The sequence below is a fragment of the Ctenopharyngodon idella genome, chromosome 14, assembly GCF_019924925.1.
Source record: "Ctenopharyngodon idella isolate HZGC_01 chromosome 14, HZGC01, whole genome shotgun sequence".
In the NCBI taxonomy this organism is placed as follows: Eukaryota; Metazoa; Chordata; class Actinopteri; order Cypriniformes; family Xenocyprididae; genus Ctenopharyngodon; species Ctenopharyngodon idella.
This window is the reverse complement of record NC_067233.1, coordinates 6800147-6823766: the sequence shown is the minus strand read 5'-3', so window position 1 is coordinate 6823766 and position 23620 is coordinate 6800147. Positions and strand designations below refer to the sequence as shown.

Genomic DNA, 23620 nt, shown 5'->3' with positions numbered 1-23620 from the left:
TGTGTGTGTGTGTGTGAGAGTGTGTGTGTTTACTGGGATGGAGAAGCAACAGATGAGGAGTCCAAAAGCTAATAATGTTGGTCCACAAGTTAATATTTTAGCCCTACGATCACTATAATATTAGTATCAGCATGAATGATTCATGCAACAGACCAACAGCTGAGATACTGAGTAGAACTGAGATACAGTTGTAATATGAATCCAAACCTCACCTGATATTAAACCATAAAAACAGCCTAATGATACATCATAGATGGACTGAGAGAAAATAACAAATGTTCGCAGGAGGAAATGAATTCAGTGTATATTTCTACAAAATAACTGTTAACAAAATAAAAAGATAAATATAGAATTTAATTTTGGCATTTATCTACCGATTTCATGCTTGCATTCACCAAAATGTGTTATTAACTGAAAAAAAAAAATAATGAATGTGCCGTAATTGCAGTTAGTACTGAAAGTCCTTTAAGGTCAAGGTTGGTGTTGCATAGTGCATCTTTGACTTTGCAGCGTTATCAGTGCTGAGAGGGCATATTTGGGTTCGTAAGGAAAGCTGGTGAAATCTGGTCTTCTATTTGAACTTCCTCTAAGTTACGTAAGGTTATATAACGAGCTCCATGACATCCCAAAAAGCAAGAACACATGAAACAATCAGGACAGTTTAGTTCAACTTCGACATAGAAATATTCAAAATGAATGTGTGTGACCTCAGAATGAGAGTTTGAGTATTGAAGTCCGTTTCACTTCTTGTGGAATAAAAAAGGCACTTTCCATGGTGCAAATTATAGCATTTTAAGACTGGTCAGTAAAAAAAGATTTAACCTTTACAAAATGCTGATCGTCAACCTCAGGAGGTCAAAGAAAAGTATCTTTATTTTATATTCATTTTTAATAAAGTTAATGTAATTTTTCCAAGTTGCAACCCTGTTTTGCAACCCCTGGACCAAAATGTTGGACACGTCTAAATACATTTAAATAACCTGATTTATGTGATTGTTATTTTCTAACAATAAATATTAAATAAACATCAAAAATACCCAAAATGAAATGCATACGATGGATAAAATGGAATATATCCATGTGTAATAGGTTTAACCAGTAAATTAGCCTAAATTAAGCTGTCACTCAGTTGGGGCTAACTAACTTGGGACTAGTGATCGACCGATATTGATTTTTTAGAACCGATACTGATACCGATAATTTGTATGTTTATGTGCCCGATAACTGATATGCAGAAACGATATTTTTTGACACGATTACAACACCACTGAACTGAACAAACCATTTTATTTATAACAATCACTCCCCCCTTGCATAGAAAACAAAACAAATCTTATTTATACACCAATAAATAGAGGGGTGTGAAAGTGCAAAAAAATAAAAAAGTGCACTGTTACTAAACTGTTTTTGTTGAAAATTAGTAGTCTTTCATGTAAATTTTAATCTTCATATTACAAAAATAATTGTATTTCTAAATAGCATCAGCAGCAACACTAAAAATAAATGTAGAATGTCTAATGTTTTCAAATGGAGAAAATAAATTAAAGACAGGAGTCATCAACTTTGCAGAAATGTAATACTTCATTTTAAACTACAGTTTTAGTAGATTTAGAAGCTGTTTAATAGGCTAAAGAGTGAAGAATAATTTGCTGGATAATGTTAAATATCTGAATAATATTCTCTGGAATATTGAGATATAACAAACAAAACATTGTATTTTATTGCATTTCTCAACTGGTATGTTATATCAGAATTATTAATAATGTTTTTGTCATTCTAGATGATGAAATATCTGCTGACAAAGCTCTGTTTATCTATGCATTTACACAGAACTATACTCAAATTGCGATCGCTCGCGGAGATAATAAATAATTAATTTCCATAGAGTTGTGTTTACTTGGATGTTTATTAGCGAATTAATGGTTATATAGTAAATGTTTATATAATTATGGTGTTTTAAACAAGTGAATCTTGTTAAAAGTTACATGCAAAAGTTTACTAATTACAGCAAAGCAGGTAAGTATACTTTACCTGTGCACGCCATTGTCTCGTCTCCCCTCAGATGCGCTGTAATGGCGATCCTGCGCGCAATTCTCAAAACACCCACAAGGCCGGCAGCGTTTATCGGTAAAACCGAAATTACAAAACCGTTATCCGATTATGGTAAAATGCTTAAATATCGGGGAAAATAATGGGTAAATCGATATATATCGGTCGATCTTTACTTGGGACCATACAATGGTTTGTAGTTACTTATAATTCCCATAAAATAAAGAAAGTACATGTTTGAAAATTTTGCCTTTCAATAACTGTAACATGGTGGAAAGGTTAAGCCTAATTAAGGCAGTCAATCACATGTTAAAGGGTTAGTTCACCCAAAAATGAAATTTCTGTCATTAATTACTCACCCTCATGTCATTCCACCCCCGTAAGACCTTCATTCATCTTCAGAACACAAATTAAGATATTTTGATGAAATCTGAGATTTTTTATTCTCCATACACTATTTTCATTGCAGCTTCCAGGTTCTACATCTGAACAGCGGCTCAGTATTGGCCGATGCCTGTTCACGTGAGCAGCACGAGGCATGCGTGTGATGCTGGCGCCAGCCAATAATGAGACAGCGTAAACACGGAAACGCAGCACTGCAACAACTGCTTAACAGACTGACAGGGAAGAGGAAAAATTCATAAAGTCATTATTTTTGTTTTGTTTATAGCGTACAATAAGTATTCTTGTCGCTTCATAACATTAAGGTTGAATCACTGTAGTCTCGTTGACCATGTTTTTACTACTTTTCTGGACATTGAATGTGGTAATTTCGTTGCTTCGTTGCTTACATTTTTGGTGTTACATTTTGTTAATTAAAACTTTTTTCCCCCTACACTAACAGAATATCAATTAGATTATGACAGAATTATGTCATTGCTGTATGATTGTTGGATACCGTCAAGCAAATCAAGACCTCTGATGTGAAACAGACCAAAAACCCCATTTTAAAGAGGACTTTGTTTGAGCTGTATCCAATTTGTGTAAACTGCCAAAACTCTCCATCTGTCAAAAAGAGAACCATGTGAGAAATTCATCAGCAGCAATGTCATCATATGGTAACATCAGCAACTCCTACAGAACATAGCGTCCAGAAACAAGAACCAAATACAATCCAATACAATATTTAATATATTTTTATCTTTATCTTTTCTTCTTTCCCTTTTCTCCATAAGCAAGTCATCTGCATGAAGGAAAATCTGATGTAATTTGTGACTTATCCTTTAGACTAATTCATGATCTAGTTAGGGCAAAACGCACACGAATGTAAATGTAATCTTAATAAGATGTCATGCTGGAGAATTTAGATGGATTAAATTCCATGTCTCATGCCATCTAAGCAGTGAGAATTCTTTGTTAAGTGCTCTTTTCAGTCTTGCTCTACTTAATACACAACCGGAAATTATTTGAACTTAATGACTCAGCGTGTTAGATCTCCCAATAGGTTCAGGCTCAACAAGATGCCACCATCTTTGTAAAAGCTGATAAAATCTAGTTTTGTTTGATCTTTTAGAAAAGAGAAATGAACCATGTCATTTTCATTTTAAATATCATTGCATCATCATTTAAATGGACTAAATGCAAAAACGACAAATGCAAAACAAGAAAACATTCAAATGCATGTTCTCACATATCCACTCTGCTCTCTAGTAAAATGGATAGTATTACAAATGCAGAACATAAGTTGCAGTCATCAAAACTGGATCCTGTTATAAAGCTTTGACAGTATACAGCAGACCTTTACCATGTAGCTGAAAAAAAATTAACTTGTGCAGTTTATAATAAAGAAATGAATATTATTATTACCAACATCAGAACACAACACACTTCTAAAAGAAATGTTATCAGTCGTTCTGGACATAATAATGACCCACAGTTTTCAGAGCCAATAACATTGGTTCAGAGGCTGGTCACGCAATCTGGCACTAGGTCATTTCTACCAATCATTAGCTGGGACGATCAAATTGTCTGCAAAATCAAATCAGGATCTTGTCCAATAGCTAGGCAGAGCATTATGGTTTTCACAAATTAAATGCGGTGCCCGAGGACATGTGCTTCCTAGAAATCCCTGTCTCTATTAATTATAATCAGACAATGTGGAGCATGAGAGTTGATCAGTGTGAGTTTGAAAATCAAATTGATCCTGTTTATCTGGGACATGTCTGTCATCACCAAGCAGGGGACATAAGCATTAATTATTATGGGTAAATAATATGTATAAACCTAGATTACATACAATTAAGTGAACTCAGCCATAAAATAAAACAGAATTATCAAACATTTATGTTGAGAAACAAATGTAAAGTTGCCATTTTATAATTTTGCTATTTTGATATTTGCCGTGCCCTTGATCTGCACTGCCTTATCTTTAAGATTAAAATTAAAGGTGCAATAGGTAATTCTTGACAGAAATATTTCTTGTTATACTGGTTGAAAATCTCCTCATATTCTGATAGCAATCACTGTGTTAAATGGCCTAAATGTATTTTTTATAAACATATATCATCTGTGTAAGGTGCAGGACCATAAAATGTTCATCCAATCTTTATATTCGGTCCGAATGAAATAATATAAGCCTCATTCAGACTGTCAGTCCAAATACGATTTTTGTGCATATCCGATTGAAATCTGATTAGATTTAGCAAGTCTGAATGGCCAAAAACCACATGAAATGCGATTTTTACAAATCTGTTTCAAGCTACATTTATATGTGGTTTGAAATCCTATTCAAGTCGCATTTCTGGAAATCCGTTTAAGTCTGATCGCTCTGATTGGATTTCACATGGTTTATGTGACTTTCTCACGTAACGTAAAACGTAAACGTCAGATGATTTTATAGGAAACATGCTGAAAGTCGCTGCAGAAACAAGGCTGTGTTGTTGCAAAGTGCCGGACAAGCAGAAATTAGCAATAGGCTATAACTGAGACATGTTTTGAGACCAGGGGAGACAACAGCATGGAATAAAGCCGCTCATACCTGCCTCCTATGTTTCTGCCGTTGCCTATATATATATATATATATATGATCATGATTTAAATATGATTCAAGTATTATTGTTGTATTATGATCATAGTTAATTATTTTAATGGCTTTGCAATGTGAACGGCTTGGATTGAACAATTTTTAATTAAGTCTGTACAACATGTGAATTGTCAGGTTCATTATACACTGCCCGGCCAAAAAAAAAAGAAGTCGCTGTTTGGATTTTAATAGGCAAATACTGAAGAGTCTATGGATGGATCATTATTACAGTGATTATTATGTTTCTAGCATGTTATATGTTTGGCAACGGTTCTTTTAACCCTAATTGATTTCTTAAACAACCATGTATTTAGATGTATCATAGCCATATTCCAGGATGACAATGTCAAGATTCATCAGGCTCAAATTGTGAAAGAATTGTTGGGAGGAGCATGAAGAATCATTTTCACACATAAATTGGCACCGACATTATATACAGTGTAAGTTTTTGGGATGTGCTGGAGGAGACTTTACAGAGTGCTCACCTCTTGCATTGTCAGTACAAGATCTTGACCAAAAAATGATGCACCTCTCAATGGAAATAAATGTTGTGATGTTATTTCCATTAATTTTTGGTCAAGATCTTGTATTGACAATGCAAGAGGTGAGCACTCTGTAAAGTCTACTCCAGCACATCCCAAAGACTTTCAATGAAATGAAGGTCTGGACTCAGAGGTGCCAATTCATGTGTGAAAATGATTCTTCATGCTCTCTGAACCATTCTTTCACAATTTTAACCCTGGTGAATCTTGACATTGTCATCCTGGAATATGGCCATGACTTGTCTTTCTACATGGTTGTTTAAGAAATGAAAAGCTACACACTCCATCTTTAAGGGTTAAAAGAATTGTTGCCAAACATACAACATGCTAGAAACATAAAATCCAAACAGTGACTTTTTTTTGGCCGGGCAGTGTATTACTTTACACTTTGCGCTTGGTAAGAAATGTACATTGCAAAATAATAAACCAAACAAATCAAGCCAACAACAATTACAAATAGTAGACCATACTGTACATAACTGTTTAACTTCTGTAAAAGGTGCATAATTCACCTTTCACAGTCTTCAGAGAAAAGACTCAAACTGATACCTATAATCCTCAAGTCTCAAGAAAGAAAACAGTTTTAAACATAAAATAAAATGTAAGTAAATGCAGAACACATCTGCATTCTTTTTAAGACTACACTCATTTTTATCTTTGTTTTTGCACCTCTAACATTGCCGGCACAACCACGACAGGCATGTGCAAACTTAGGAATGCTAGATACCATCAGCAGAAGCCACAAAATCCTCCATCAGACCACCTGCACTACAACCAGATAAACGTCACAAATAAGCCATATCTCAGTGTGGTATCTCTCATGTCTCCCTGTGGGAGTAGGAAATATACAACTTGGTTTGTGCAAACCTGAACAGCTGGCAAACTGTTCTTATGCTGGATCTGATATTTGCATCACACTAAGAACAATTTTCAGGTTAATCTACAACAATTACTTTTAATCACTACAAAATTACATAAAGCACACTTTAAAAATTCCAGGAAAAGCTTTCAGAGTCATTTATCCACAGAAGAACTCCACAATAGAAAATGCTGTTAGACTGATATGTAGGTCAATCCTGACAGAAGTGCACATGAGAACTGTTGATGACAAGGCACATCACATCATCTACTGTATTTTGTTCTGACTATTTGGGTGCTAAGAGGTAAAGACATGCTAAAGAGTGGGAGAGAAAAAAGGAAGATACTTACTTACATCCTTAATATACTGGAAAATATTAAACTCACAATTTCTAAAGAGTGAAATCACATTAGAATAGGCCCTATATCACAGTGAAGTGAACATTGGGGGAAAAACTGAGAGTTAGGAAATATTATATAATTAGGGCTGTGTTGAAAATTGAAATCTCTCAATTTTAACTGACTCAATTGACTCATTTTGATAAAATATTTCTTCACAAATTTCTGAAATAATAAATAAATGAAAACACGCATGTTACAGAGTTCAAAAGGTGTTGCATAACAGGAATGACTCCCCCGTTGATTGCAAATACTTGGCTTGTTCTAGTATATTTGGTAACACTTTAGTATAGGGAACACATATTCACTAACTACAACTTTTGCCTCAAAACTCCTATTTAACTGATTATTAATAGTTAGTAAGGTAGTTGTTAAGCTTAGGTATTGGGTAGGATTAAGAATGTAGAATATGGTCATGCAGAATAAGGCATTAATATGTGTATATACTTTATAAGTATTTATAAACAGCCAATATTCTAGTAATATGCATGCTAATAAGCAACTAGTTAAAAGACCCTAAAATAGTAAAGCGTTACCGTATATTTAACTGCTGCTCATCAGCAGAAAATGTGTTTGATGAGCAGTTCACTACATATATTCAATGCAGACTTACAGACCTCTGTGCATGTTAAGCTGTGGGACAAAAACTAGGAAGTAAAATATGTGCAACTTGTGACTTCTTCAAGAGTCTTCAAGTACTTGCAAAGACAAATGACCTGTAAAAAAATTATTCAGGTTCAGGTTCAGCTCAACCAATCCCAAAAATCATTGAGAATTTAAGGGATGACTTAAAGTGCTTCTATAAAAACAAACACAATATACAAGACATATTCAGGAGAGGCGCAAAACCCATTTTCACCCAAGTATTTGTGTGAATATAAAGCAAGTTTTCAGTGAATCTTTATCAAATCACTACAAACTACGTTCAGACACGACACTAATTTGATTCTCAGCAGCTCGTCTCCTAACATCGTGTTCATCTCAAATGAGAAAACATTATGAACTCACATGCACCCACACAGAGGAAAATCATGTATATTAAGAAAAACACAGGCAGACACAATTTGCTTCCTCAACCCTGCTGACCATCTCCAACCTCACTTCATATGACAACAACACCACTGAAATCAATGGCCCAACATTACTCCAGCTCACATTTCCTGCCTGGATCAATTAGAAGCATATGGTACGTCACATGGTTCCTGTCCGTTCTTTCATCTGTTTCTTTTTACGAATAGATTTTTCTTTTTTCTTGAGTAGTAGCAAATCAATGGACTGTTTACACATCACATGATATTTAAGGAACCTCTCACAAGTAACCTGCAAGTGTTAACTTACAGAGCTATTTCTACTTGATTTAACCTGTAAAAACTTAGTTCTGTTAATGTATTTAGTTTGCTTCAGTGATACTGATATTCAAAATATTTTTGACATTTTTTCATGTACTTACGCTTGGCTTTGAGGAAGCGGGGAAGAAATTAAAATGTTTTAACAACACATGGTGGAATACTTAAATCAAATCTTATAATTGTATGAAAACATCTCAGGTTACAAATGTAACCATGGTTCCCTGAGAAGGGGAACGAGACACTGTGTCTGACAAGACGCTATGGAGGCGTTCCCATGCAGTGCGAGTTCCCATTCGAAAGGAAACTGCAGCATTAATATTTTTTTATTAATATCCAATATGCGTGACTTACTGTACAGTATAATCTGTATGGAATACCACTCAAGCCACTTTCTCCTATTGCAGCCCTTCAACAAGAAATGAAAAAGGAAAAATAAAAACCATATCAGAATGAAACAAGTACAGAAAATGTCTGCTCAAGGTTATATCACTAGCTAACTATTTAAATTAATTCAATTTAATCAATTAGCCTACTTAATAAAGATGGACCATTGAGTTTGTTGCCCATAGGCCAACTTGTCTTTGTTCAGGACCTGGAGTGAACCTAATTAGCCCTGATGTCAGGGTCTTTTACTACCATTTGGGCTTGTTCAAGCATCATAAATCGCTATGCACTGGGAATCATGCTACAGGATGCTTATCACCACAAATATTCATCACCTCCCACAGGCCACAGTCTTGTTTGAGGCTGCTATCTCTTTGGCTTGATGGTTCATGTCTGATTGGGGGCTTTGCTGGACTGGCTTTTATTGGACGCCTAAGTTACCTCTGCATATTGGCAGGTGATTTTCTGTCTCACTACCCATTAGCTAAGTGTGGTTTGTTGTTTTGCCAGAACCCTAATGATGGCAGCAGCTGGTGGGGAAACAGGGAGAACTGAGTGAAAAAGAAAATGGTGAGTCACAAGACCCTGCATACCTTCTGTCTGTTTCACTTTCTCCTTTTCTCTCTTTCTATAGGATGACCTGAAAACAAGAGAATCTTTTTGTGCTCACAACCTTGTTTAGACTGATGAGCCACTGGTAAGCTATCTGAGAAGCAGGAGGAGAGATAAACAGAGGTCAGACGAATACATTGAGGTCTCCTGAGGAAATATAATCTTGAAGCAGTCAAACAGGAAGCAATGTGCTGCTTGTTTTTTTTCTGTGTGAGACAGGCTCACTGAGGCGTATAGTGACTTAGTAGTTTTTCAAAGGCAAATATACAGCACAGTCTTATGTTCTGTTTAGTGCTGGAGCTCAAATGTTAATGGTGACTGATCTGACACTTGTTAAGGTTCAGTAGCTGCTTTAAACAGCCTGTTCTTGTATGGCTTATAAGTATAATGATAGTTAATAGGGATGGACAAATATTTGTCTTCAACCTGCTAATCATTCTTAAATTTAGGGCTAGTATTGTTTTTAATTGCAGCATGCATGTACAAATTGCAACAATCACATTTATAGCAGTTTGTATTTAGAGCTATAAATATTAAACTTGCATGATGCTAGAATTGTGAAAAGTACCGACCACGATACCAAGTCGGTACTTAAATTTGAAAAAAAGTGCGCTGATAGATGCCTGCTTTCAAATGTTTTTGAACCGTTGATCATTGTAGCCAATCACAGACATATCTGATGAGCGCATGGACACAAAGGCCAATCAGAGGCGTTTATAAATCCGCTCAACGCGTCACATTTTTAAAATTTCAGTACCAATTTGGTATCACGGTCGGTACACACTATGATGTGCACATTTTCAAGAGTAGTTATGGTCATTCTGTTTAACTCATTACAAGATGTGACTGAAAAGAAAAGGAAAATGCAAATAAAATTAAAAATTACTTAAAAAAAAAAAAAAGGTACAAATATAAATTGGAGTATGCTTGATGTAACATGAGTGGTGGCAGTCAGACAGTGCATGTGCACAGACAGGCACACTTTAAGCCTCATTTAAAACGTCACTGCATTAGACTGTCAGACCCATTTGAAGAGCTCACCGGAGTTATATGTTTGCCATGATAACTGCAATAACAGTTTATGCTGCAACAACAGCACTGAGACATCTTCTCGCAAATGCTTAGCTATTGATTTGGGACTCTTTGCACAAATACATACAAATTTAATGTCAGTTATAGCATTTTTCAGTGTTAAACAGATAATTTTAAACTATTTTCTGACATGTATCCACACTATTAGTATTATCATAGTGCAAAGAGTAGAGAATCATGATCAATTTAATTAGTGTTATTTAACATTGCCGTCACTCCAAAAGACTATGTATCAAAAAAAAAATAATAATAATAATAGCTTTAAACTCATACCCACCCCCCTTCCTTTTTTAAATGTATGCAGCTGAGAGCAGTAACATCCCAAACATCCCTTCCTTTGAGAGAATATTCTTGGTCAGCTGATCTGCAGTACTGAGCCACTCAGGAATGATTATGCTATAGTGAAATCACAAATGCAGACATCCTCGAAGAGAGAGTGCTTCCTGACTAGGTAGATTAATTGTAAACCTTAACCTCATAAATCCAAAGAAGGGGCGCTAATAAGTTATCACGTTTCTTAACAACCACTTGCTTAACCTACACAAAATCTGTTGTTTAAGCTTAGAAGCTTGGCTTTACAGTGAATATAGGGAATATGACCATCACTTAAGTGCTTTTAATTTTGCTGACATATTAGAAGTGCTCTATTTTCATAGTGTGAAAAAATTACTGCTTTTTTGCTTTACAAAACAACATGATGTGTAAAATCTTAATAACATAGACTTGGGTCATATATAGTTGAAAAGGTCTCAACTAGCAGAATACAACAAGCATATTTGTTTCAGTTAGGGTGGTTTCACACTTGGTATGGTTGCCTGGTCTGAACCAGAGTTCGATTCGGGAAAGTGAGTGAAATTTTATCAAATCATACGTCATTAATAGCGGTTCTCTTCCGCGATTTAGTATGATTGCGTTCATATCAGCAGCGAACCGTACCAGAGTTCACATGAACCGTACCCCAGACCATCCTTTTTAAATGGACTCGGGTATGGTTCGCGGGTGCGCACCCTAGTTAGGAAGATGGCGTTTACATCATCCAAACGAATCAAACTCTGACGTCAATCGAACCCGAATGCGCACCAAGACTAAACTGTACCAAGTATTTGTATGAAAAATCACTGCCGATGCAAGCGTAAATAGTATACACGTGATGCTTTTGCACCACGTTTTTATTTGTAACTTTGCAAAATATTTGTAAACCATAGTAGATTACATATCTTTACTTGGAGCAGGTGGTCTCAAACAAGCCCAAACACAACATAAGACAATGCGTAGATCACGGAGTGACATGACATGCTGCTTGGCTAAAGCTATAGGACTTTCGGGATCCGATCGTGTCACAGTCAGTCACTGTTTTACAGCTAGAGCGCACTTGGATTGATTTGATCACTCAGATAGCAATGTCTTGATTTACCAAGCGCCATAGAATTGGAGCAAACAGATGAAACAGCACTGGAAGATCATCACTCATCAACCAGGATCTTATTACTTGTTTATTCTATGTACTTTTATTGTGGTGTTTACACATGCAAGTAGTTGGAGGGTTTTTTGGACCGTTGCCTTGATGTTTAGAAATAAGCGGCTAGCCTACCTAATCCATTGCATGGCTTGAAGACATGAATACATTTAGAATACGTATCTACAGCGCACTCACTTCATTTTTCCTCATGTGTCTGCTGCACGTTTTGCGCATGAGCTGCACACACACCTCAAAACTACGCACTGTGATGACCTTGTTTAATCGACCATTGATAAGTTTTATCGATTAAATTATCATCGACAATTAAGGATCGTTGATTAATCATTAGCATCCCTAATCCTGGCCCGAAAGTGATTAGAGTAACAGAGGAAGTGGGTGTTACTGCTTTACAGTATGTCAGTACTCTGCTCTCTTTATACAAAATTTTCTACTAAGAATCATTACCTTGCCTCAGATCCAATTGAGATGGCAATAAAAGAAGCAGAATAGCTTGTGGAAGTTTAGCTTTGGATTTACTGTGCAAACTTACTCTTAAATGATAGAATGTCTCCTTTAGCTATTGTCTTTCTTGCCTCACTGCAAACAGGGGAATGGATGTGCTAATGTCCTTGAGAACATATTTCCTATGAAATATAGAGCCTGGTGTCCCTTTTCCAGCTCCTGACTGGATCAGGATTAATGACCTCCTCTGGGTTCACTGGCATAATGACCAGCAGGTCAGACAACTGCCTCGGGTCAATTCAACACACTAGCTTAACTAGAACAGCATGTAAGCTGAAAATTGGTACAATGAGGGATGGACACACGACTTAGTCATCAAAAACAAGGCTTGAAAAAAGAACTCAAAATATGTGATGATCAGCAGTAAAGATCCCTTGACTGCAATGGTTGGCACTGACATATTCATCATCTTTAATCTTACCACAATGGCACTAAACCAAGTCAAAGTGCCCTGCACCTCACTAAGCATTCTAATGGTGCTATAAATATTGATTAATAATTGATTTACAGAGAATCTCAGTCTCAAGGATTTCTGGTGATTTCTGAGCATCCTGTAACCTGAACAAGCAGAGTATAAAAGAACAACTGGGTTAGAGAGAGAGAGAGGAGAGATACATCCGAACACTGGAAGACGACACCAGACAACCTAAGAATGATTATAAATACTGCACTTCCCTCAAGCCATTCAATACATACAGGAGGATCTAACAAAAACTAAATGATTCAGCAAAATTTCGAATAACAAGTGCAATGGAGATGAATTTACCTAAATATGTCAGCTGAAAAAAAAATGGGAGATTAATAAAGACAATTTAACGATAGGCACTGCAAAAAGCAACTTTGGGGCTTCAAGAACATGCATGATACTGTGATTAAACACAAAACAATTGAGCAACACCGGCTGGCGTCAAGCAGGCCACCTAACATATGCTCTGAGACGCAAGAGCTGCTAATTTAGTGCAGAGGAGGGCAAGGGATGGTATTACTGTTATAGCAAACAAAGCAAGCCACACTTGTGTCCCTTATCCCCAACGTCACTGAATTTTCAGAGCACAGAGCACAGAGCGGTGCAGGGCCTCTTCAGGGGAGGTTATGCAAGTATATCATACGAAGCGTGTACAGTTCTGTTTACGGAGTCATCATTGCAAGAGAATCAGCCAAAGCAAGGCACCTGAATATCCACAAGGTCTCACACAGTACTATGCTGCTACATAGTTGCCCTTTCAGCTACTTATCTCAATCAAGTATAGAATATATATTACATATACATTACTATAAGTACTAAATATTCAACATCAGTTTTTTCCTCTGTTGTGCACAGTATAGAGGAAATAACATGACAAGCATGTGAAGATGTCAAATATCACAGTAAGTTTCTGATCTGCAAGCCCACATTTTTTACTTCCAAAATAGTTATCTTACATAAAGCATAATGGATTTTAACATTATTGAAAAGGTGACACAATAAAGAAAACCATAAAACGTATTAGGTTCTCTGTGGAGACAAAACAGTATATTTCTGGAGACAAATAAACACCCATAAAAGTTATGGATAAAGTGAAGATTTCTAGCTAATATAAGATTAGATGGTATTTTAGTGGCCCAAGCTGGTTTAAGACCACATTATAATTATTTTTATTTTTATTTCTTAAAGCCTACAGGCTGGGACTCCAGTTGGCCATCCAGCTAAAGCAACTGAAAACCAGTCTACCCAGAAACCAACTTAAACCAGCAAACCATCCTGACCCTGATTTAAAGAGCAGAAGAGCTGTAGAGCATCTGTTCTGGTGAAATATTTTTGAACACCTGTGTAAAATATCAAACCATCTTAGACTGCTTTAAGATGCTTTTTCCCCTAACACAGGGTTATTACAAGACAGTTATTGATAACCTTAGCTAGAGCATCTGTTCTGGTCAAATATTTTTGAACACCCGTTTAAAATATCAATGCACATACACACTTACCTCCATTAACAGCAGCAGGTGCGATCACAATCCCCTTTGCCTCTGTTTTGGGAGAATTCTGCCCGTACCGCCCGTCATTCTTCGTCACCATCTGTTGAGGATTGCCTTTATGGTCCAAAACGGTGGCGTTGACTGTGGCGCTATAATAATCCTCCTTGTTCACCATAGTTTTGTCGGCACCGATAGACAGAGTACACCTGGGCGAGACGAAGGCAAGGAGGAAGGCGAGAAGGCAGCTGCTGCATGACGCCGGCGCGGCCAATCTCTTCAGCATCTTCGGCAATGTCTTCACCGATCAACGCAACCCGACTCTGCGAATCTTTCAACGGTCAGCGCTCTGTTTCAAGAGCCCTCATGTAAACATACTGTCCTCCTCTCAAGCCACAACGTGCATATGGTGAGCCATGCGTGGCTTCCCCTAACAGAAAGAAATGGTAGATAGATTAGTCGACGGTACAACAAAACGCGTGGATTTCATTAGAGGCTCGAGTCTGTATAATAAAGCCAGTTTGCGTTTATTAAAGGCCGTTAATTAGGCTTGTCTACAGGCCCTATAACTAGTACACTGGCTTTTAACGACTGTTAAAGGGCAACAAATGTGTCTCTTCTGGTGTCAGGACTGCTTTGTTCGTGCAACCAGCTGCTATGCAACAAAAACACCTTTTCTCACGCGCTGAGATTTTCATTTATTAAAAAGGGTTATGACGAGATTTCTTACCTGCTCGGTCGCTTCCACTTGTATTATTTACAGTTAAACTCTCTCTTTGTTGTGATATTTCAAAGAGCCGTGGCTCGTTCGGCCATAGGCAGACCAATGTGTTGCTGTTCTGCTTTTTTCCTTCTTGCCAACACTGAGTCGTACGCATATGCGCATGCGCGAAACAGCGCGTCTCTCGCACGGTGAGATCAGATCAGTGGAGAAAAGGACGGGGCCACATCACCATCATCTCAAAATGCGTATGCTGGGCCTTAATCACTCATTTAATACCAGTGGCAGCATTCGAGGCCGTATTCTTTTGAATTTGAAGATTCTAGAGTTTACAAAGAGTTGTTTATGTAGGCCTATTTTATGTTTTGTACTTTATAAAATATATATATATATATATTTTTTTTTACATTGCTCGTGTAATTGACCAGAACGTCATGTAACGTCAACGTTTATGTATGTAAGCATGAATGCAAAGCATAATACAATACTGATGATGTCATAATACAGAGACAACTTCCATATTTGGTAGCAATATATAAAGGTATGGTTATTGTTCTGTAAAGATTAATCATTCTCTTGTACATAAATTGACATGACAATGCATAAACATCTCAGTGGCTACACTTGTGAAAACCCAGAGCACAATTTCAAATAAGTAACGGTAACACTTTACAATGGTCTCATTTGTTAACATTAAAGGTGCAATTTGTAAGAAATTTGCGGTAAAATATCCAAAAAGTGTCAGTGTTATATATTTTGTTCACTTGAGTTCTTACAATATTCTAAATATTTGCAACTATTTGTAAACCTTGAGAAAATTGCAATTTTAACCAAGGCTCCGGGACGTGTGAGGAGTCGCCTGTCAATTGCGTCATAACCGCGTTACCCTCGGTTTCCGGTTTTATTTTGTAGAAACCATGGAAACACCAAAGACACTTTAATATTTACTTGTTTTAATAGAACAACTGTTTTGATATATTTATAGACAGAAAACGAATTACTGTTATATAGCTCAGCACGTTTAGTCTTATTGTTTAAATCTAATCTTCTTGATTTTTTGCGAGTATCATGCTTTACCATGCCTCAGAGAAAAACACTATTTTGTCAAGTAGCTAACATAGCATAATCAGATGCAGCTTTATTTTTAGTAACAGTAATACAGCATTTTCTCCATCATACAATACGTTTTAAAATTAATTGCATGCCATTTATCAACACAAGCCATCCAGCATTTAATATGATATTCAAAAATCGATCTAGCTTACTGCAGTGTGCAACAAGAGTCTCACAGCAGCCATCGAGTGAACGCACAGAGTAACGTTATAACATTTTCAATACTCAAATGTATCTAATATGATAAACAGAGCTGTGTACATCATACTCATGACCGGAAAATCGGAAGTGCGCCGGCAACTGTGGTATAATAAAAGTTCAGCTGCTCGTGAGGCGTGTGTTACGCAATCGCTCCAGTGGCCTCGTTCAGCTCCCACGGCACTCTGCCCTGCTCTGCTTCATACTACAGTAATGTTAATAATCGCATCCATGAACATGATTTCTTCCCAAGTCCTATTCCAATTCTTTTCCACTGGCTGTGAGGTGAAGACCACATGTCCCAAGATTCCGTGCTCAAACCTGGCGTCATCAAGCTACCCTTTGTTTTGAATAAGCCTCTAGCGACCTCTAGCGGACAGAAAACTTTACATATTGCACCTTTAATGCATGCTTTAACATAAACCAACAATGAGCAATATATTTTTTTCAGGATTTATTCATCTTTGTCAATGTTAATATAAATATAAATGCAATTATTTATTGTTTATGTTAGTTCAAAGTGCATTAACAGATACAACTTGTACAACAAAAATCTATTAGTAAATGTTGAAATTTCTTGAACTAACAGTGAGCAATACTTCTACAGCATTTATCAATCTTGGTTATTGTAACTAATGTAGTTCAGTAATGTTAATAAATTAATCCTTATTGAAAAATGTTACGTGAGTAACTAATTGTTTTGCATTATATATTCAATGATGTTACTTTATTGTTTGCAGGCTTGTACATTGTTTCATTTGACTAAGTAAAATATGTACTCACTGGAAATGGTTTGTGATTAAATGAGTGAAATCATATTTATGGTTCCCTGCAGAACATGTGGCACAGCTGGCTGCATCTGTATAGCCAGATGGTATGAAGGTGCACTGGACAACAGATCCAACTACAGTTTATGGTGGTCTTTTCTTTTCTTTTTTATTTTCTTTTGCATAATATAACAAACAAATCCTTATTCAATCTTGACAAACAGCAGGAGATCCATGGATCCATCATAGAATATTATTTCCACCCTATTGTCCATATGTTGACCTTTAAACAATTACCTTTAACTGCCCACCATATCTATCTATCTATCTATCTATGTATACATATCTATATATATATATATATGCACACAATTTCTTGTGTATCCTACAATTGTAGAGATCAGATTTTAGCTGGACCACATTGAATATAAATACCCATCATATCTCTGGCTCTAGTGGAGGCCATAATCCATTACAAGAAATTATAAAAACAAACTTTATTCAGTGTAATTTCATCAGATATACTATAGTGAATGAATGATGAATGACTCAAGATTATGAAAAATGAAGTTTCATGTTTTTTTCAGCTTCAGCTTCGCATTTTTATTCATGATCCCAGTACATTTTTCTATATATGCATTCCTCTTCTTAAATAAAAAATAGTTTACTCCCTCTATTTTTCTTTTATTTTTTGCATTATTATTCCAACTTGGGAACAATGCAGGATTGCTGTAAGACTGATAGTGAACACAGCTGATGTAGTGTATATACAGACATGATACATGACATGCTCAGACATGATCGATATGATGGAAGACTGAAACTAAAAGGTGCATAAGAGTAAACAAGGCATGTGAGTTATTGTAAGGGGAAAAAAGAATACATTTAGTGTTTTGTCCAACTGTCATTCATATGCATCAGAAATGCAATTATTTTAATATTTCTTAAGTTTCACAAGATTTTGGTTTTGAAACATGGTTCAACATCTCAAGATCTCAAATGAGCCTAATGTGTAAAGAGACATGGTGGGAGAGGGTGGAATCGAACTCGAACCGAGCAACTGTTCTGTGTATTATTATTATTGTAAAATAACGTCTCAACAATAATGATGTTAATTTTCCAGGTCAAGAGTGCAACCATTGCGCCCTCTAGCGCTCACTGCGTACATCTACACAAAAATGAAGGTTCTTTATTGGCATTGATGGTTTCATGCATAGGCCTACATGTGAACAAATTATAACAATTATAACAAATTGCTGTTATTATTGTGTTTTTTTGTGATAAAAAAAGACAAAAACTAATACTTCAAATGTAGTGATAGTAAATACAAATCTTTCAAATCATTCAAAAAAACAAATTATCTTCTTGCTTAATAATAACCTTTGTTATTGTTATTAATGGCAGTTATTATAAAAAAAATAAAAAAAAAACCTTAAATGTTTTAATGGAACAAAGTGTTATTATTTTCCTTCTCTCTCTCTCTCTCTCTCTCTCTCTCTCTCTCTCTTTTATTTATTTTTTTAAAGGAACTAAAAAAGTCCATGCAATATAGCATCTTTCATTTCCTCCTAGACCAATCTCTTCCTGTTTACAGAAGTGCAGTCATGGGTATAAATACATTTCAGAATGTTTTTACTGTTTGTGTGTGTGTGTATATATATATATTTGGGGTGTAAAGGTACACAAAAAATGACGTTTCGGTACGTACCTCGGCTTTGAAGTCACGGTTCGGTACGGGTTCGGTACAGCAGGGTGAGAAAACAATTTTTTTTTCTTTTTTATTAAACAATGTTTTACCTGAACAAACTGTGTCTGTGTCTTTAAATGTATTCAATAATAATTAAAATTCTTTCTTATGGATAAAAAAATCTCTGCTAATGCTGTAAACTATTAGGGAGCCCTTACTTGCACATTACTATAATAAAGGTTACAATTAATAACATAGCCCAAATTATTAAATTCAGTTGCTATTTATTTTTAGATATAATCATCAACACTCAAATAACAATAAAAATGTATGTATTGTAAACATGTAAATTACACACAAGGCAGTTTTTGCATTAACTTCTGTTTTTTCCAATTCGTTGTTGAAATATAATCATTTACACAGACTCAGTGGCTGTCATAACTTGTTTTCATGACGGATTTATTTAGGCCTTACATTAACTAACAGGTTAAGTAAAATATAATTAATATATAGGCTAATATAGTGCATATATTTAGCGAAACAGTTCATTTCTCTAGCGAACTAACAAGCTGTTGACAATGAATGGCTTTTCTGAGGTAATGTTAAATGTAATACTATGTGACATATTGTTTACAAACGGTTTTACTGATATCTTTCCGCGATTACACGAGATATGATACGTTTCAGTAAGTTGTACTGTATCTTTTAACATACCTTCATGTTCATTCTGTAGTAGTGAAGAGGAAGGGATGATCGCGTTCACTCGCGCTCCGCTCTGCCGTTTGAACTGAGGCGCCTATACAGTGATCTGTCGTCGTCAAAACGGCATTTATTGTTTGAATTTCATGATAAAATGGCCAGAATTCGAAAGATGGCACTTTGTTTCTTATCGAAAGTAACAAAACACAGAGCTTATTGCGATTATTGGTGGTTAATGCTGGTTTAAAGTGATTAGGCTAAAAAGCATTACCGCGCGCGCCCCCTTCTGGACTGGAGTGTGGATCTCCTGTGACTGACTGTATTCGTCGTCTAACTGCATGAACCGAACCGTGATGTCTGTACCGTACCGTGTATATATACAGTCAAACCAAAATTTATTCAGACACCTAAAACATTTTATTCATTAATACAGTTTATTCACTATAGTTTAAAAAATGGTAATAAAATATGACAAGATCTCAGAGTTAAACTGTGTCAGAAAAAAATATCTTTATTATGTCAGATAACACTTAAGCAAAACATGTTCAGGTCAAAGTGTCTGAATAATTTTTGGCTCCAGATTTTTATCAATTTAACTGGTAGTCCACTGTATGAAGAATTTTGGGGGTATAATATGTCACAGTTTACTTTATTTTGCTATCCTCACTTACATAAATGAACTATAGTGTCCTGCACCCACTAGTAAAAATATATCAAAAATGTCTGAATAATTTTTGGTATGACTGTATACACACACACACACACACACACACACACACAGTGCACTATATTAGCCTATATCCCTCTGCTTCAATTCCATAAATTGAAGCAGGAGGGAAACGTGTAAACAGCAGCTCACATCTGTTTAACCTCAGAAACTGAGAGAGGAACGACCGGGACCGAGAAACTCTTTGATTGGTCTAAATTCGAGGAGGCGGGGTGAGAAATCCCCCATGACAGCAAAACTATTAAAACAATTTTCTTTCAACAGCTAGACAGAGTGTGAAAGAGAGAGAGAGAGAGAGAGAGAGAGAGAGAGAGAGAGAGGATAAACGGTAAAGAGATCGGAGATCGAAGTTTTTCAGCACCATGACATTTGTTTTTATTTCTCGATTGCTTTTTCTTCAAATCCTTCTCATTGTTCTTCATGTCTCATCATCTGTAGGGGAGAAAAGCTCCAACATAACTCCCAGTAAGTATTTTCTCATTATATTATTAACTTTAAGATTAACATCAGCAAGGTGTTTTGAGTGTCTGTGACTTGTGTGTGGTGTGGTGTGTGACCTTTCTGTCAAAAATATAGGATAACAGAAAAGATTATGTACAGTAAACTAAATACTACAATAAGTGTCATTATTACTGAACATTTGTCATGATTTTCACATAATGTAGTTAAAAGATAATTTAGGTCAACACAGCATATTTAAAAAAAGAAGAAAAAAAAAAAAAAAAAGGGTGGGTGTAATGTGTGGTGCAACATGTACAGACATGAGATTCAATCTAACACATCTCGATTTTATCACATTCCTGCATTACTACTGCAAGTAGGCTACAGTAGAGTAACTAGATTAGATTAAATAATTAATAAAACTTGAGGGAACAGTTCACTCAAAATATAATGTCATCATTTACTAACCCTCATGTCCTATGGAAGCTCATTTTACCTCATAAAAAAATCATAATTATGACATAAAAATGAGATACTAAGTCATAATTAAGAGATAAAATGACAAAATTATGAGACAATTATGGCATAAAAGTCAACTTTGACATTTTATAATAATTTCAACTCCAAATTGACATAAAAATTATAATAATGACATAGTAAAATAATGACATAAAAAGCCAAAACAGTTGGCATATGAAAGTCGACATTTTGTGATTGATTTCTGGGTGGACCTACATTGTGATCAAATGAGTAAGTCTTTTTGGTTATTCTGTCCCTCAGAGGGGAGGAGCTTCCCTGTGATCAATGAGACCCTACCAGATGAGCATAAGGAGCAGTTCCAGAGCTACATGACTGAACTAGTGGTTCCTCTTCTCTGCCTCTTCGCCTTTTTCATCGGGCTTCCCACAAACACATTAGCCCTATGGGTGCTGGTCTTGCGAACCAAAAAGCTCCCTTCCACCATTCTGCTGATCAACCTCACCATCTGTGATCTTCTGCTACTGCTGGTGCTCCCCTTTCGTATCGTCTACCACTTCCTAGGCAACAACTGGACATTTGGAGAACCATTCTGTCGAATTGTAATGGCGCTCTTCTATGGAAACATGTACGGCTCAGTAGTGTGTCTGGCATTGATCGCTGTGGATCGCTATGTAGCTCTTGTTCACCCTTTTGGTGCCAAGACACTTCGTAGTAACAAGAACTCAGTCTGTATGAGTGTTTTGGTTTGGATAGTAGTTGTAGCTGCTGCTGTGCCTTTGTTAGCCTCAAAACAGTCTTATGAGATAAAAAACCTTGCAATAACAACCTGCCATGATGCACTGCCTCCAGAACAGCAAGAAAAGTACTCCCTGCCGTACTTTGCTACTCTCTTCTCCCTCTGTTTCCTGGTCCCACTACTGGTTGTGCTGTTCTGCTATTCTGCAGTGTTACGCACCCTTATGGCTGAAGGCCAGCGTTTTGCCCATGCAGTTAGAGTGACTGTGCTGATGTTGATGGTTTTTATTGCTTGCTTATTGCCTAGCAACATTCTCATGCTGTTGCATTACTCTAAATCGGACTTTGCTAATAATCACCTTTATGCTCCGTACCTGATCACTTTGTCTCTCAGCACCTTCAACAGCTGCATTGATCCTTTCATCTTTTATTTTGTGTCTAAGGATTTCAGAAAGAGGTTATGGGAGGCTCTCAGGTGTTCTGGGTCTGATTCGGGGTCCTCCTCTGAATCTAAGACAAAAATGACCTTACTATCAAAGATGAGCAGGACTGAAGGATCTGTAAATGTAGAAACAGCTTGATCGTGAGATTAGCATAACAGTTATGGAAATCAGAAGATACTAGTTTATATAACTCAAAAATTCTAGGGTGTGTTGAATGACTAATATATAGAGCGTCTGTCTTTCTGTCCATCCATCTGTCAGTCTGCCTATCCATGAATATAGCTTAAGATTACTTTGAACAGGAAAAACTAGAATGAGGAGATATTAATTCCATTTCCTCCTTATTTCCTTTAGTCATTATAATGATACAGGAGACAAATAGATATATTTCAAAACATTTTGAGTTTCTTGCATGAAGGCACACTTCATGTTTGCATCTAAAATTTGCAAATGCTGTTTGTACCCAAGACAACTCAGCAGTCTTCATGGCCTGTTGGATTAATAATGTTGGAAAAATCAGTCACACTGTCTTAAAGCAGTGACCCAACAAAACTAGGGGGCAGTGTGAACTATTGCTTGAAAGATTCACCAAAATTAGGGTAGAATTTTAGAATTTTTCATATTGGAAATTATATTATATTATATTATATATTTAAGTAATAAAGGATGTGTCTATTAAAATAAATTAAATGTGGAATATATAACTAACTTTTTAAGCTGTGAACTAAAAACTGAATACATTTAATGGATTCAAACAGTGGAAGGTAAATGAATGAATTATACAGTATAGTGGACATGTTACCGTACAATTGTGCCATATAGTATAAACCATTGAATAGCAAATGCTTTTTATGAGCCTGTTTTCTGCAATAGAAGCACGCATGTCACACAATAGTTTCTTTGTGTATGTGAATAGCTGTAAATAGGAAGTACAGAACCACAAGTCACATCTGCAACCATATCTAGCTCTTTTGTCAAGAACTGCTGATTGTTTCGTTTTTTTTAATCATGACATTTACTATGAATATGACAACCAAAATGTATATTTAAATGTATATTTGAACAGCATTGTTTTGTAATACAAAGCCTGACAATTGTATTCTTGTGAAATGTTTTTCTTTGAAGAAAGTATTCCTCTCTTCAATTACCTTCATATGTCAACATTAAAATTACATTAAATGTACTAATGACCAAATATTACATGACTGTGTAGCCTTAATGTTATTGACATGCTCCTTCTGAACTTACATTCAGTACTCCGTTTAGTGGACAATACTGATCTCCAGTGGAGACATTTAAACACCTTGATATGACTGAGAATTAATTGAAAAACTATATCACACATTATAAATATTATATTACAGTATT

At 36.0% G+C, this 23620-nt stretch overlaps 2 protein-coding genes across 3 annotated transcripts in view; one reads left to right on the top strand and one right to left on the bottom strand.

The window, feature by feature from the left end:
• Positions 1 to 15140, bottom strand: part of rnf130 (ring finger protein 130) — a 47800-nt gene extending 32660 nt beyond the window's left edge. For both annotated transcript variants that reach the window (XM_051918329.1, XM_051918328.1), the window contains exons 1-2: positions 14972 to 15140; positions 14254 to 14671 (exon numbers count right to left, since the gene is read on the bottom strand). In XM_051918329.1, the coding sequence (XP_051774289.1) occupies positions 14254 to 14527 (274 nt within the window). In that variant the 5' untranslated portion in view covers positions 14528 to 14671; positions 14972 to 15140. The remainder of the gene's footprint in view (positions 1 to 14253; positions 14672 to 14971) is intronic.
• A 4842-nt stretch (positions 15141 to 19982) lies between these two features.
• On the top strand, positions 19983 to 23452 carry si:ch211-132p1.2 (proteinase-activated receptor 4). The gene is made up of 2 exons (XM_051860320.1): positions 19983 to 20618; positions 21375 to 23452. The coding sequence occupies exons 1-2, from the start codon at positions 20516 to 20518 to the stop codon at positions 22388 to 22390; spliced, it is 1119 nt and encodes a 372-aa protein (XP_051716280.1). The 5' UTR covers positions 19983 to 20515; the 3' UTR covers positions 22391 to 23452.
• The last annotated feature ends 168 nt before the right edge of the window (positions 23453 to 23620 follow it).

Bases quoted from the DNA above. Each gene is read 5' to 3' on its own strand.
- si:ch211-132p1.2 (XM_051860320.1), top strand. From the start codon at position 20,516: ATGACATTTGTTTTTATTTCTCGATTGCTTTTTCTTCAAATCCTTCTC. The intron at 20,619-21,374 runs GTAAGTATTTTC...TCTGTCCCTCAG, and splicing joins AAGCTCCAACATAACTCCCA to AGGGGAGGAGCTTCCCTGTG.